This window comes from Dama dama, chromosome 22 (genome assembly GCF_033118175.1).
Source record: "Dama dama isolate Ldn47 chromosome 22, ASM3311817v1, whole genome shotgun sequence".
In the NCBI taxonomy this organism is placed as follows: Eukaryota; Metazoa; Chordata; class Mammalia; order Artiodactyla; family Cervidae; genus Dama; species Dama dama.
Genome location: NC_083702.1, coordinates 11,991,725 through 12,008,220, shown reverse-complemented (window position 1 = coordinate 12,008,220; position 16,496 = coordinate 11,991,725). Strand labels below are relative to the sequence as shown.

The following is a 16,496-nucleotide window of genomic DNA, read 5'->3' as shown; positions in this document are numbered from 1 at the left end:
TTTACATCTCCCAGAGGAGTGGGTTTGAGAAACTGAAACGTCCTTGCCTTCTCCTGTCTGTCCTGGTAGACATGGGCTGGGATGTGGAAGACGGGTTTGAGGGAGAAGGTGCAGACTGAAAGGGAAGGCTCCCGTGAGCCCGTAGGGAATGGACTCGCCAGGTGTTTTTAGCTCCATGCAACATTTGCATCCCTGAGTAGGGGTGCAGAGGGGATGGCTCCATCTCTGGAGAAGGGCAGGTGCGCATGCAGCATCCCCAGCATCTCTGGCCTGATGTGGAAATGTCTCGTTTTCCTCTTTCCTGGTCTCTTGGCTCCCTGTTGCCTTAGGGAGCGGTCCTGAGCAGGGCTCCCCCCGGCTGGGGGTGACCCTCGGGTGAGAAGGCCAGGGTGGGAGCGAGACTGGGGGGAGGCAGACCTTTCGGGGGAGCGGGGTCTCCTGGTCCATCCCACACTGATTCCCCCTTCCATCTGTTCCCTCCAGGGAGCCCCGTCTCGGAAGCCGTCGGTCCCCGGGGTCATCCTCGGCCCTGGGGGGGGCGGGGCGCGGGCGGACCATGCCCAGCCTCCCGGCCCTGCTCGCCTTGCTGTTCGTCTGCTGGGCCCCACTCCGAGCCGCAGCCAGCTCCTGGTGGTGAGTGCGGGGCCGGAGCCCTTCCCAGCCTGGCTCCTCTGGGCGATGGAGGTGGGGAGAAGGGGCCATTCCTTTATAGAACCCCAGAACACCAGACAGCTCTTCCTCTCTCTCTCCAGCCCTAGAGTTAACATGACGGCTCCCAGAGGATGAAGGAATAGTTCATCTGGCTTCTCTGGTCCTGGCTACAGTCCTTTCTCCCTGTTCCCCCCCTCTCTGCCCCCATCTCCATGGCTTGTTAGAAATAGCTCTTTTGTTGTTAAAGGATCAATAAGAATATTGATTTTTTTTTTCCTTCGGCTGGTGAGGAAAAGGAGACTAGGATTCCCGGTTTTTAAGTCTGAAAAACCGCATGAGGGATTGTCGGGACCACATGTGGCTTCCTTTTGTGTTTTTAAGATGACTGTCATTGCTAGGCGCACAGGGAAACGGCAGGCACCCCCCCGCCCCCGCCGCTGTTTGGTCTGGGCTCTGCTCTCTTCTTGCTCAGCTGGCAGATCCATAGCTCAGCATTTTATTCTATGAGCCAGGGTAGAGCCCTAGAGGGTGGGCTCAGGGGCTGTGGGGCTGAGCGGGAAGTGAGAACTTTGAGAGTGTCTGGCTCTGTATGTAAATCAGATTCGACTTTAAGGCCTAAGGGGAATTCTCTTTGAAGGCCTCGGTTGCTTTCCACACACATCGCACACTTGGGCCACAGTGGCCTCAACACTCCTGCACAGAACCCTGTGCCCGCCCTGCATACTTGCCCCACTCTCCTAAAGGCTGCTCCCGTCGCTGAGCACCCTTCCCCCTCTGGTCACTTGGATCCAGATGCTCAAGGCGGTCTCAGGCATTCCGCGTCTTGCGTGTCGCCTGCATCTGTGCCTCGGTTTCCCTTTGAAAGCAAGGACTCTGTTTGCACTGACTTTCCTTCCCAAGCCCTTGGCTCAGGGTCCATCCTCTGGGAGGGGGTGGAGCTCCGGGCCTGCTGCTGCCCCGGCCGGCGCGCTCACCCCGGCCCTCCCTCTGGCTGCAGGTCCTTGGCGATGAGCCCAGTGCAGAGACCTGAGATGTTCATCATCGGAGCCCAGCCCGTGTGCAGCCAGCTCCCAGGGCTGTCCGCTGGCCAGAGGAAGCTGTGCCAACTCTACCAGGAGCACATGGCCTACATCGGGGAGGGTGCCAGGACGGGCATCAGGGAATGCCAGCATCAGTTCCGGCAGCGCCGGTGGAACTGCAGCACCGTGGACGACGCCTCCGTCTTCGGGAGAGTCCTGCAGATTGGTGAGCGGGGCGGGCCGGGACCCGTGGGCAAGGAGGGGGTCTCCAGTGGCGGGTGGTCGGCTGGCCCCCAGTTTCCCACCCAGCTCCAGCAGGCAGCCGGCGGGCAAGGCCTTGATCTAGGGGTCAGGGTCCGCGTTGAGTTCAAGCACGTTGAGAAGCCCACCCACCACCAGTGCCCCAGTTTCAGCTCCAGGGCTTCCTCTGGAGCTGTGGGCAGAGAACACAGAATTGCAGCCCTGAGTGTCTACGGAGTGTCTCTCTTCCTTTTGGACTCAGAGAGAGAGACTTTGGGTCAGTTTGGTGATGGCTGTCATTAACCCAACCCAGATCTAGTCCTGGCCTTTTCATTTGAAAGAGAATGTGTGTGAAAGTGGGGGATGGGCAGACTGAAGGAGGAAGATGAGCGCCCACCTACCCCTCCCCGAAGCCCTCTGCCTCCCCCCTCACCTGGATTCCCAGATCTCCCTCTCCAGCTCCTGGCCCAAGATTCTTTGGCTGCCCTATTGCTTAGATGGAGGTGTGATCTGGGGTCTAATTGTTTTAGGTCCTTTTGAAATGCAGTCCTCCCCTCCCTGGCAAGAAATTGAGAAATCCGGCCCTATTCTACTGGGTCTTATCCCCAGGGCCATAAAAGAAAGGTGTTAGAGCTTCAGGTCCCGGCTCACATTCTCCCAGAACAGCTTCCCTCTAAAAGTGACATTCTGGAGTCCCCCTAGGCTGTGTTTCTGGCAGGCGGTGAGCAGGGCAGCTCAGGCTTCTCTGTGCCTCTGTTGTGGAGCCCCTGCATCTGGCCCACGTGGAGAAAGTGAGGTTGGGAAGCACACTTGGAACGTTGCTTCTCTCCTTTGAATATCAGCTTGAGGTCTGTGAACGGAATGCTCCTGAGTTCCTGTAACCCTCCTACTGGGCAACTTTCCCAAAAGAATGCACCTGGGGGTCCGGCGGGCTTCATTCATAGTTTATCCTTGTTCAGTCACTCCTTTGTGTGACTCTTTGCGACCCCATCAATTGTAGCACACCAGGCTTCTCTGTCCTTCAGTATCTCTCAGAGTTTGCTCAAACTCATGTCCATTGAGTCAGTGATGCCATCAGCTTCAGCATCAGTCCTTCCATTGAATATTCAGGACTGAGTTCAGTTAGGATTGAGTGGTTTGATCTCCTTGCAGTCCAAGGGACTCTTTATCAGTTCTTCTCAAATAGTCATTTCTTCCTGGTGGGTATCTGGGTCAGCCATTCTCCCTGCCCACTGCATCTCAGGTGAGGAAACTAGAATGGCCCAGGTATGTTGCAGGCAAAAATCTTGGCTTTCTCTGCCCACCAAAGCTGTATAAAAAATACAGAGACAGAATTTGGAGGAAATAGAAAGGAGGCTTTAATTCTCAGCCGGCAGAGAGGGGAACATGGTAGGCTCGTACCTCAAGAATTATGCCCACTCATCAATTCATTTCCTCGCCAGAGGTATAGAGAGAGGCACCCCATAGTCACTGCCAGGGAACTAGTATCTCTTTGGGACGGAGTGAATGCCTGACATTGGCCAGATTCTGTTCAGTTCATGTAGTTTTGTCATGTGAAGACCAAAAAAGTGAGGCTTTGCTTTAGGGGAGAAGGGGTGTCGGGATCACAGTCTCCGTGGAGTGTGCAGTTTGTGTGGAGAGGGCTTCCCAGGTGGTACTGGTGATAAAGAACCCACCTGCCAGTGCCCGAGAGGTAAAGGACATGAGTTTGACCCCTGGGTCGGGAAGATACCTGGAGAAAGAAATGGCTACCCACTCCAGTATTCTTGCCTGGAGAAACCCACTGACAGAGGAGCCTGGCGGGCTACAGTCCATGGGGTCGCAAAGAGCAGAGACACAACTGAGCGACAGCACACACGCTTTCGCCAGTGAAAGCAGACACCAGTCTCTGTGCCCTGTTCTGTCACAGACAGAACCCTTCTGTTGTCCTTGTTGTCACCGTCCCCTTCTGCACCTTCCCTGCAGGCTTATGCTACCTGGGAAGGTGGGCCGAGGCTGGATTCTGACGGGTCCTCTCGGTGAGTCTGGCGTGGAACCTCCCCTTAGAGCCACTGCAAGCATCCACCACCAGAGGGCAGCAGAGCGCCCCGGAGGGCGCCAGGCCCCTCACCTGGAGGCACCTACTGGGTGGCCGGGCAGCTGTGGGACAGAGGGCGTGATGTTGTCCTGCTGTCTCCCTGTTGAGCGGAGATGCACCGTCTCTCAGGAGCTCCATGGCTGCTGGTTTATCAGCCTTTATCCTCTGAATTGTTTCACACATGGACTTCCTTGGTGTCTCAGATGGTAAAGAATCTGCCTGCAGTGCAGGAGAACCAGGAGAATCCCGTGGACAGAGGAGCCTGGTGGGCTACGGTCCACAGGGGTCGAAAAAAGTCAGACACACCTGAGCAGCTAAGCACACACGTAGAGCTGTCCCCACACTGCTCATCCACTCCGAGGTCCTCAGTTACCTGCTTGCTGAGAGCAGCACAAGGTCTGTTCCGAGGCTCACTTGAGACTGGTGTGCTGCCCCATTAGGGCGGAGTTGCCTGCACTCCAGGGCCAGTGATGCTCCAAAACAAAGGAGGCAGAGTGACTGGGGGAGATGCCAAGTGGAATCACTGGTGGGTGATTCACCAGCTACATGTTGGGCTGGGACCCTCAGGGCCCTGGTGTCTGCAGTAAACGCCCAGCTGCAGAAAACATTGTTTTTAAAGGCAGTTCTGAGAAGGGTGACTCAGCTCTGCAAAGTGTGTTTGCTAAAAAAAAAAAAAAAAAGGAAATCAGACATGTAACTTAGAAAAGAGAAAACATAAAAGGCATATTCATTGTTTTCAAATACTGAAGGGCTGTCAGATGGAGGAGGGATTAGCTCCAGCAGAGGGAAGTGGTAGGAAGGCATCTTTCAGCTTGTTCTGGAAAAGAACATTCTGGTGATCAGTGTCATTTAACAAAGACAGACTGGGTGGCCTTGGGAACCCAACCCGATTCTTCAAGTGTTATTGTTAGATGCTCAGTCGTGTCCGAACTCTTTGTGACCCCGTGGACTATAGCCTGCCAGGCTCCTCTGTCCAGGGGATTCTCCAGGCAAGAATACTAGAGTGGGTTGCCGTTCCATTATCCAGGGGATTTTCCTGACCCAGGGATGGAACCCGGGTCTCCTGCATTGCAGGCAGATTCTTTACCATCTCAACCAGGGAAGGCCCCGATTCTCCAAGGCAGGTTGTAAAAGCAATGTTCCTGATGAACCGAGTGTAGGTCTGGTCCAGCTTCAGATGGTATCTGTCCCGGGATGCCAGGTAGGGTGTCAAGGCCTGTTTTAAGAAGATTTCTCAGACATGACTCCCTCAAAGTGGGATCCAGGACCCCTCCCAAAGACCTCTTGGCCGTCTTACCATCCTGGGAGCTCTCACAGTCTGACTCCCCAGTCCCATAGATCCTGACTCTGGCCGCAGTTCACAGGGGCTCAAATGTCAGTCCCAAAGGCTGGTGCCCGTGTGGCTTCCTGTATCACCTGGCTTTCCTGGTGCTGTTCTTCTCCATATCTGACCAGAAGTCAGCCCCTGCTTAAAGGAGCAAAACTGATTTGCCCTGTGTGTTCTGGTGGCAAAGTTCACTGTGTCCTGCCGACCATCTAGAAGTAAGGCCAGGTGGGAGGTCGCACTGGACCTAGCAGTGACTTCAGACTGCCTGCCCCACCACCTGCTAAGACAAGGTTGTGGGATGGCCACCTTTGACCCCGGAGGCTCAGAAGAGGGGGACACGGGGAGCAGAAGAGTCTGCCCAATTAAAAAACATTTTTTTAAAAAAAGGGACTTCCTTGGTGATCCAGTGGTTAGGGCTTCATGCTTCCACTGCAAGGGGCACAGGTTTGATCCCTGGTTGGGGAACTAAGATCCTGCATGAAATGCAGAGCAGCCAAAAAGAAGAAAAATTTTTTTAAATTTCCAGAAATATTGTTTTAATGTTTAAATTTTTTAATTTTTAAAAAAAATTTTAAACAGTTGAAAATTTTATTTAATTTTCCAAAAAAGAAGATTCTGCCCAGTTTCCTAACTGAATCTCAGATCCTTGCTAAGAACACCTTCCCTGTCTCCGTATCTGAGTCCATACGAGTATGATTTGTTATTTCTCATAATGACTTTACTGAATATAATGCACATTCCATACAATGCAGCATTTTAAAGCGTACATTTCAGTGTATATTCAGCAGGCTGTGCAGCCTGCCAGGATGTTGTCACAGCCCTATGGAGACACCGCACTCCTGTTCCTAGGCGTGCTCCATGTCTTCTCCCTCCTCCCCAAACCCCTGTCTGTATGAATGAATACATACATATTTTGTCTGTATGAATTTTTATACTGTGGACATTTCATATAAATAGTAGTTATTGTTAAGTCGCTAAGTTGTGTCCGACTCTTGCGACCCCTTGGACTGTAGCCTGCCCGGCTCTTCTGTCCATGGGATTCTCCAGGCAAGAATATTGGAGTGGGTTGCCTTTTCCTTCTCCAGAGGATCTTCCCAACCCAGGAATCCAACCCTGGTCTCCTGCATTGAAGGCAGATTCTTTACCGACTGAGCTATGAGGGAAGCCCCATTCATATAAATGGGGCCATATAACATGTGGCCTTTTGTGTCTGTCCAATGTAGGATACAAAATGTGAAGGGCTCACTTCCCGTTAATATCTCAAGGTTCATCCATGCTGTAGCCTGTCCCCAGCACCTCGTTACTTTTTATGGCTGAATACTATTTCACTGCATGTACAATACCACCTTCCGTTTACCCATTCATCTGTGTCGTTGATGGTCCTTATGGATTGTTTCCACCTTTTTAGATAGTATCAATAATGCTGTGATGAACATTCACTTAGAAGTTTTTCTGTGCACACATGTTTTCGTTTATCTTGGTTATATTCTTAGGAGTTGGAGTTGCTGGGTCACATGGTAATTCTATGTTTAACCTTTTGAGGAGCTGCCAGACTGTTCTCCAAAGCAGCTGCACCATCAAACGTTCTCACCAGCAGCACGTGAGGGTTCCGGTTTTTCCATGTCCTCATCAACTTGTCACTAGTCGCCTTTTGGATGACAGCCTTCCTCGCGGGTGTGAAGTGATGTCCTGTGATTTTGATTTGCATGTCCCTGGTGGCCGAGGATTATTTTTATAAGCGTTTTTATTGAAGTAGAGCATACATCATACGGCCCTTTAAGTGGCTCGCTATAGCGATGCATTCTCTACAGGAAATGATCTGGACGTTTAGAGAGACTGTGCCGTGGGTCTATGGAGATGGTACCCCAGTGCTGTCGGGTGGGAGGCAGCAGGGACCTTGGGAGACAGAGGGAAGTGACTGGGATGATTCTCGTCATTGTGATCTGGCTCATTTCTACTCCTGGTCTTGGCCACTGTTGAGCTAGGGGATGCAGCTGTAGACAGGTGTGTGAGTTTAGCTTGGTGATGCAGCCGTAGACAGATGTGTGAGTTTAACTAGGTGATGCAGCCACAGACAGACAGATGTGTGACTCGTGGAGGGTGAGAAGCAGGTCTGTGAGGGAGAGATGAATGCCAGGTTGGAGTCGCACTGCAGGTCCCATGATCCCTACCCAGTCTTCTTCCAGCTGGTCCACAAACGTGTTAATCCCACTCTCCGGTCCATTTAGGCCGGCCTAAGTAGGAAGGTGCCGGTGGGTAAACTTCTCCAGATGGGATGAGGTGCTGGCTGGGGCTGAAGGGAAAGTTGGGTTCTTGGTCCAGTTGCTTCCTAACCCTGGAGCCTCGGCACTGGGAGATGCCCCGCTCCTGGTGCGGGCCCGGGCAGCAGCGGGGGAGCCTCACCTGTCCCCTTGTCTGTCTGCCCCTGTCCGCAGGGAGCCGGGAGACGGCCTTCACCTATGCCGTGAGCGCGGCTGGGGTGGTGAATGCCATCAGCCGCGCCTGCCGTGAGGGCGAGCTGTCCACCTGCGGCTGCAGCCGGGCCGCGCGGCCCAAGGACCTGCCCCGGGACTGGCTGTGGGGCGGCTGCGGCGACAACGTGGACTACGGCTACCGCTTCGCCAAGGAGTTCGTGGACGCCCGGGAGCGGGAGAAGAACTTCGCCAAGGGCTCGGAGGAGCAGGGCCGCGTGCTCATGAACCTGCAGAATAACGAGGCGGGCCGGAGGGTAAGCGATCCCCGCCCCACGCGTACCTGGAGGGTGGACTCTGCCCGCCCCGCTCACCTCAGCGGCTTGCTGGCCACTGGGACATAGGCAGTGACCATGTAATCCCCCTCCCCACACGCACCCAAACTGTAGACTCCCCCACCCCCATACACACCCAGACGGAGGACCCTACCTGCCCCACACACACCTACAACATTGGCTGTTCCTGGGCTGTGCTGCCTGCTGCCGGCTGGTCCAGGAAGAGAGGAGTCTGACCACAGAGATTCTTACCTGTGTGTGTGCACTTAACCTGAGTGGAAGTGCAGAAGGTGGCCTTTGAAGGCCCAGGCTCATCAATCTCATATAAGATGTAAGGGCTTCTGAGCCTCAATTTCAGTGGAAAGTAACACATAGGTTTCGGGGAGCTGGCTTTATCATATGTGTGGATGCCCCAGGGTGCTAGGCTTCCTGAACGGCTGCTGAAGAGCTCTGTGCCCATCTGCGTTACCTGCTCAGGGAGCCTCCAAGCTCCAAGCACATGGCCTGCTCCTCTTTCCCGGGCAGGGTCTGCTCTGCCAGGGGCTAGAGGGCTTGCTCAGCTGGAGGCTCTGTCTTTTGGTGGTCAGGTGTCCACTGTGCATCCAGGTCCCCCTGGAGAGAGGTGTGAGGCCCCTGTGCTGGGTGGCGGGAGATCCTTCTGGTCCCCGACCTCTCAGGAAAGCACACAGACCTCTCTCTCCAGGAGAGCTGTCCACACCCAGGTCCATGTCAAGCCCAGGCAAGGTACTTCACGAGACCAAAGATGAGCCAGTGAAAAAAAACAGAAACAGCAGTTTCTGAAGGAGAGATAAATTCAGAAATTTAATGTTGGTTCATTGGTGATTCAGTAATAGGATATGGATATACTTCTTAAAAAGTGTTTCTGTATTAAATTTTTTTTAAAAAGTTAACTCATGTTTCACAGGAGCACATGTCAAACAGGGACTGGAATCGCCTCTCATATGACTTGGGGTCCCTGGTGTTGGTAGGATGAGGTACCCGTGTGTACACTTAGCATGGTCACGATCTGACATCAGGTCGGGATTAGACTTGGTCATTGCCCAGCATCATGTCTGCAGAGTCCGTGTTCAGAGGCTAGTGCTGTTTAGCCAGGTGTGGGTGTCCATCTGTGGTGAGTCTGGAGTCCAGGCCATGGCTCTGATCTGTGAACCTGGGCTTAGAGACCAGTGCTGTTCTGCTCCACCCGTCATTTGTGAAGCTTCTTCTGTCTTTTCCACCTCCTCTCTGCCAGTCTTTGGGCATCTAACCTGGTTGATAAAAAGAAACAAACAAACAAAAAAAAGTTCAGTCTTCACTTTGTCTCCTAAGTGCCCAAATTCTACCCATTTTTCAATATCCCAGTAAATACCACCTGCAAGTGTTGTGTTAGTTGCTCAGTCATATCTGATTCTTTTCGACCCCGTGGGCTATAGCCCACCGGGCTCCTCTGTCCATGGGATTGATTCTCCAGGCAAGAGTACTGGAGTGGGTTGCTAATCCCTTCTCTAGGGGATCTTCCGGACCCAGAGATCGAACCCCGGTCTCCTGCATTGCAAATAGATTCTTTACTGTCTGAGGTACCAGGGAAGCCCAGATGCCTCTCACCATCTTTGCATCCCCTGTGGTCCGTGGTATTTGTGTCTGGAGGGCGGTCGAGCCTTCTCAGCTGCAGCTCCCGAGGACCGGGGGGCCCTGGGCCCTCTGCTGTGCACTTTAGTGGGTGGGCGCATGTGACATCGCAGAGGAAACTCCCCTGGGCCTCCTAGCAAGAGGTCACAGGAAGGAAGGTTTTCCTTCTGTGACTCTGTGCAGAGGCAGAGGGGACCAGGCGTCTGCCCTCATCCGGCCTTGTCAGTCGCATCTTGACCCCACTTCTGCTGGCTCCTCATTTCATCACCATTAATTGTTTGTTTGCTTTTTCCAGCCCTTATCTCTGCTTCGCCCTCCATCTGCACTTCCCACACCCTCCCCGGCTTCCTCCGTCTGCTCCCCGTCTTTGGGCCCCCGTCCTGTAGGCTCCATACCTCTTCACAGCCCTTTTATCTCTCCCCGGCCTCCATCTGCTCCAGGTGGGGACCTTCTGTCTCTCCTGTGTTCTCATCCCACCTCCAAGGAGCAGGCCTCCTCCATCAATCACCTCCCACTTCCTCACACCTACACAGAACCTTCCTTGGGAAGGACTGAGTACTGGCAGGGATGGGAAAGTCCCCAGACTGCTATTTTACAACTGGATTTTTTTTTTCAAGTAGGTTATCTAAGCTCTGACATCTTGATGCAGAGTAAACCTCAGGGACACTTAGCGAGAAATTTCTCTTGCCTTTGAGAGCCGCCAGTGACCCCATTTTACATACTGAAGGCCAGAGCAGTGGGTTGATACCACCTTGTCACTGCAGGGCCTCTGAGCATTTTCTAGATGAAAACTGCCTTATCCTTGTGACGTCCTGCCAGTGACCCAGCTCGGCCACACTGTTACATGTGGAAGGGGCGGGGGGTGCTCTGCTGGGGGCAAGATAGAGAACGAAGAAAAACTTTCACACATGCTATTGCTTTTTCAGTTACCAGCAAGGCCAAAATCCCCTCCCCCTTCTATATGAGCAATGGTGAAATATCTAAAATACAGGCATTACTGTCTCTGTGATGTCTTTCTTCCTACAGGAATGAGAATGAACGTTGAATAGCGAGGCTCAGTGATACTCTCCCTTCCGGATTTGTTTTACTGAAATTCCTGTCCCTTCCCCGGAGCCTCCCCGACTCTCTTTCCCCAAATCCCCCTGAGTGTTTGCTCCCCCGGAGATAGATGCTATCCGGCCTCCTCCCCCAGTCACTTAGGGTAGGTACACAGCTTTAGGCTCTTAATGTTTCCTCCTTCTCCTAACAGTGCTGGGTGCTGGAAGTCCCTCTCCAAACCGAGGACCATTTCCAGGGAATGTCAGGCTCCAGCTCAGACCCCGGGGGATCAGAGCCATAGGGTGACTGCAGGCGCTGTCTTTGAAGTGTGTGTAGGAATGGGGGGTCACTTCTGCCTTCAAGCCGCCAGCTAAGTGCTCGGGGAGGGGCCTGCTCACCTTCTCCATCCTAAACCCTTTTTAAGCCCCAAGGTTGGGGTGTACTCCCTCCTGGGTGGTCCTCAGTGTCTCCACCCTAAGATAGTGGGGGTAGTCCCACACCAGAAAAAAATTGGAAGGAGTCCTGGTAGTCGTAATACGAGCTGATGGTGTGGAAGCTCTTGCTTGCACCTGCAGTGGTCCCTGCTGAATAAAGACACAATCTGGGGACCCTTGAAAAGAAAGCTGAGAGGAGCCCTTGACAAATGAGTCCTGCCTGCGTCGGTGACAATAGCCGTGGCAGAAGAAAATGTTGGGCGGCGGACGTGCATCTTTATCCCACCATCTGCACTTCTGGGATGGCTGCCAGGGCCGCTGGACACAATGCGTCCGTATGCTTTCGCTGAAAAGCACTTTGTGAGCAGCTTTCTGGTCCGCTCCTGCTTTTTCATTTGGGTCTGGGGTAGCCCACATTCAGTCCCCTCCCACTGCTGTGGTTCAGTGACTTCTGGGTGGGTTTGTTTTCCCAGCATCACCCTCCCCGATCCGTTGTCCTGTGGCAGAGGGCCTGCCCCATCTCCCCCCATCGCAGCCACTCCCAAGGGGCGTCTTGTCACAAGTGTGCTGTGGTTTATGGGGAGGTGCCCTACGGCTCTGCAGAGCTAATGACCCACTTAACCCAGAAAAGGGGAACGTTTAATTCCTGCGGGACTTGGCAGGATCGGGGAGAGCTTGTGGCCAGACAGGGTTTCTGTTGTAGGCTCCTGGTACAGCTGATTCTTTTTTTCTGTTTTGGACTCTGTATTGCTGGACTCATTTTGTTGGTTTTTATTTGTTTGAGACATTGATCAAGATAGAAATAACCTTTTTTCTTCCCCTGCTGGTAACAATGACACATTTCAAGTAATAACTGGATAACACAGAAAGGAGCTTCCCTGGTGGCCCCCCCTGCCAGTGTAGGAGACGCGGGTTCGATCCGTGGGTTGGGGAGATCCCTTGGACGAGAAAATGGCAACCCGCTCCAGTATTCTTGCCTGGGAAACCCCATGGACAGAGGAGCCTGGCGGGCTGCAGTCCACGGGGTCAGACATGGGGTCAGTGACTGAACAACAACAAAGTAGAAAGGGTGAGTGCTGTTCAGAAGCGCATCAGACGTGGGCATCACCTCCCCGCGCTTTTCTATGTGCCGCTCCTTTCCTGTGCTTTCAGTTTGGAGAGACCTTTGGAAGCGGCTGGAGAACCCGCGCCTCTGCACACACCCACCCCGCCAGCCCCCACCTGGACTCGGCCTGTGGCGACCCCAGCCGGCCTCCGGGGCATCTCTTGTCGGGACGTTCTTCTCATCCTTTTCTCTCTTCCCTCCGCAGGCTGTGTACAAGACGGCAGACGTGGCCTGCAAATGCCACGGCGTCTCGGGGTCCTGCAGCCTCAAGACCTGCTGGCTGCAGCTGGCCGAGTTCCGCAAGGTGGGGGACCAGCTGAAGGAGAAGTACGACAGCGCGGCCGCCATGCGTATCACCCGCCGCGGCAAGCTGGAGCTGGTCAACAGCCGCTTCAAGCCGCCCACCCCCGAGGACCTGGTGTACGTGGACCCCAGCCCGGACTACTGCCTGCGCGACGAGAGCACAGGCTCGCTGGGCACGCGGGGCCGCCTGTGCAACAAGACGTCCGAGGGCCTGGACGGCTGCGCGCTCATGTGCTGCGGCCGCGGCTACGACCAGTTCAAGAGCGTGCGGACCGAGCGCTGCCACTGCAAGTTCCACTGGTGCTGCTTTGTCCGCTGCAAGAAGTGCACGCAGGTCGTGGACCAGTTCGTCTGCAAGTAGCCGGGGCCGCCGCCCGCTCCTCCGAGCCGGGCCCGGAAGTCTATGGGATATAGATCTATATAAATATATTTTATATTTGTATAAAGGAAAGGCTGGATGGTAAATAATTAAAAGAAGACAACAGAAAGGAGAAGCTTATTTAAGAGACGCTGGAGATCTTTGAGGATTGGGGTCTCTGCTTCCAGTGGGTGGGACGCGGGCCTTGTCTCCTGCCCTGGCTGGGCCTCTCTAGAGGTGGGGACTTGGGAATGTCCACGGTCTACCCAACGAGGCCTTGAGGACAAAGAGAGTGCTTGGAGGGAGAAGTGGATGGCATCTGGATTCCTTGTTGGGTGGGTGATGGCCCTGTGACCCTGGTTGCCAAGCCAGGCAGCCCCTTGGATGGTGATGGGAACTCAACTTCACCCCTGGCATCTTCTGGGTCTCCAGCAGAACACCGACCGCTTCCATGAGAGGCCCAGCGCCTTCTCACGCATTCGTCTGTGTGTGCTTGCAGAATCCACAGTTTCAGGAAAGAGGACAGGCCCCTTGTCACCTCTGATGGCGGGCCAGCTCCTCCCCTGACTCCGGGACCCATCTTTCCCGCGAGAGATTTTCTCACCCCAGGGTTCTCAGGCTTCCACCTCGGCTCCCACAGCATCCGTGCCCGAGCTGCAGGAAGCCAGGTGGTGCCCAGTCAGGTGGTCGCACTGGGCTCCCGCACCACCGGGAGCGGACGCTCTGATACTTCCGTTGGCCCTCCTTGTCCAGGGAGGCCTGGGGCAGGCCGGGGCCAGCTCCTGGCATGGGCTCGGCTCTGCCCCGGATATAGTTCCCTCCAACATTAAACACCCTCCACTGAAGCTTCTATCTCTTTCCTTATTTGGACACGTGGCTCCTTTTTAGTTTTGATCCGGTCCTTGGAAACCTGCTGCATGGTACACACACACACACAAGAGGGTGAGGGGATGGGGATCATTCAGAGCCCTGGTCTGGGTGAGAGGGATGGGGGAATGTCATGAGAATTAATAAGGTGACGCATGTATGCCTGCCCCCCAAAGGCAACTCAGGGATCAACCATGGCTGTTAACTCTGCTGTTCTGAACAGAACTCAGAGATTGGAGGTTAAACCTCACGTTTGGCCCCTCTTCCCCATTTTTACCTTCCATCCGTCCTCCTGGGCTCTTAGATTTGCACGGGCGATGGGGATGCTCTCTGCTGGCTTCTCTGTGTCACCATGTCCGGTCCAGGGGCCAGAACTCCAGCTTTGGAGTATCTGCTTGTTGTTTTTGTTCAGTCGCTCAGTCGTGTCCAACTCTCTGCAACCCACAAGAACTGCAGCATGCCAGGCTTCCCTGTCCTTCACTATCTCCATGAGTTTGATCAAACTCATGTCAGTTGAGTTGATGATACCATCCTCTGTCGCCCCCTTCTCCTGCCTTCAGTCTTTCCCAGCATCAAGGTCTTTTCCAGTGAGTTAGCTCTTTGGCTCAGGTGGCCACAATATTGGAGCTTCAGCTCCAATATTGGTCCTTCCAATGAATAGTCAGGGTTGATTTCCTTTGGGATTGATTGGTTTGATCTCCTTGCAGTCCAAGGGACTCTCAAGAGTCTTCTCCAACACCACAGTTCAAAAGCATCAAATTTTTGGCACTCAGCCTTCTTTATGGTCCAACTCTCACATCCATACAGACTACTGGAAAATCCATAGCTTTCATCCATATATGACTACTGGAAAAGCCATAGCTTTGACTATACACCTTTGTCGGCAAAGTAATGTCTCTGTTTTTTAATACGTTGTCTACGTTTGTCATAGCTTTTCTTCTAAGGAGCAAGTATCTGGGACTGGGGAGGATAAGGTAGAGCTCAGAGACTCTAGAAAGGGAGGCAGTTTCTGGGAAAGATGTTGAACCAGTAGCCACTCAAGACACTGGTTTCATGTTAGAAACGTTTGTTTCTAGGGAAGGGATGAGGTTGCAGAATTAACTTGGTCATAAAGAGCAAATGACACTGCAGGTTCTGCCTAAGGGCATATGTGGTCCCGTCTCCTGCTGTGTCTTCAGTACCTAGAGAAGAACCTCCCTTCACCAAGGAACATCCGGCTGTGTTACCCGTAACAGCTCCTCACATGGTCACTCAGATTCCTTTGGTAGACATTTTAAGAGGAATGGTCTATGAGAGAAAATGTTTAAACCAACTGGCCTACAAAAGATTAAAACCATGTCCTTGGCTTCGGTCTGTGTGGTTTGTTCTCTCAAAGGTGCAAGTGACAGAGACTAATCTGAGCCAGCTTAAAAGAGGAAGGTAACATCGGGGTTCAGAGGGATCCCCCCTGCTCCAGACACTCAGGACCTACCGGACTTGGCTTCCCTTCATCTGCATCCGGCCCCTCATGTTGGGGACCCACAGGGTCTGAACTGACAGCCACTGGAAGTCACTCTGACTCCCTCCCTGGTCCTTGAGCCAAGTTCCCAGGAGGACCCCTGGCCGGTGCCCTCCTCTTCCCCAGGACCTCAGCGGGGGGTTCAGAGTTCATGGAGATGAGAGGGGCTTCTTTGCTGGTATTTGGATGGGAGGACACACTCCAGCTCGTTGTCCCATGCAGACCCCTGACTGCTTACTCTGGACTTGCTTGAGCAAAGTCCTTTATCCATGACATCGTGTAATTGTGGGGCTGGTCCTGAGACTTTCCTCAAAGGAGTGAAAACCTGAGCCCTGGCCGAGTGTGAGGGGGGTCTCCTGCTCCCTCAAAACCTTCAGGGGTGAGGTGAAGCCATTCTCTGTCTCACAGAGTTGAGGGGGTAAAACTGCTAAGAGGTGTCCCCAGACTGGACACTGTCTGGGTGTCCCCAGATGTTGACAAACCTGCTGCCATTCCATTCCAGAATGTAGTACTGTTTTACTCTGAGCTCGATTTGAAGGGTCAGGAGTTCCTGCTAATGATTTAAATATACTTCCCTTTGGGACATCCCTCGCAGTCCAATGATTAGGGATGGGTGCTCCCACTGCAGGGGGTTTGGGTTCTATCCCTGGTTGGGGATCAGGTCCTGCATGCTGCATGTGGCCAAAACCAAATTGTAAAGATACGTCCCTTTGAGAAAGAAGAAAAAGATTTTTTTAAACAAACAAAAAGCAACAACAACAACTAAATAAAGATATTGCCCTTTGAGGGTAATGACTACAGCGCCAGCTGCTTCCTTTGCTCCCCCCTGGCCAGCAGCGCCAGAGTCCTCACCAAGAAGAAATGTCCAGGAGGGACGAGGGTGGCCAGATGTTCCTGTAAATCTCCCAGGACCCTTGGGAGCAGAGATGGCAAACGTGGAGACTTCACAAGTGCCCTGCGGCCGCCTGCTTGTGTCCTGATTGGAGAGCACGCGTGGTCCTGCTTTCCCGTCTTGGGTTGTGGATGAGAAGAGCGTTTGTGGACGAGGACGTGAGTCCACTCGTACATGTAAGGGGCTGTGTTCCTTCCTCAGGGGGGACCTGACCTCCATCCCCCTGAGCCACGGCCAGGTCCCCAGCGCCAGCTCCTCGCCTGGCTGCCCTCCCGTCTGGCCACACGGTGTCGCTGTTTCACCAGCTCCAGC

General features: G+C 53.6%; 1 protein-coding gene across 5 annotated transcripts in view; it reads left to right on the top strand.

The window, feature by feature from the left end:
* Positions 1–15,147, top strand: part of WNT5B (Wnt family member 5B) — a 79,711-nt gene extending 64,564 nt beyond the window's left edge. For 4 of the 5 annotated variants that reach the window (XM_061124645.1, XM_061124643.1, XM_061124644.1 and 1 more), the window contains exons 2-5: positions 484–633; positions 1,649–1,896; positions 7,750–8,042; positions 12,472–15,147. In XM_061124645.1, coding sequence (XP_060980628.1) covers positions 557–633; positions 1,649–1,896; positions 7,750–8,042; positions 12,472–12,930 — 1,077 coding nt within the window. In that variant the 5' untranslated portion in view covers positions 484–556 and the 3' untranslated portion in view covers positions 12,931–15,147. Of the gene's footprint in view, positions 1–483; positions 634–752; positions 812–1,648; positions 1,897–7,749; positions 8,043–12,471 lie in introns of those variants that run through there. The other variant, XM_061124647.1, reaches the window with a different exon arrangement.
* The last annotated feature ends 1,349 nt before the right edge of the window (positions 15,148–16,496 follow it).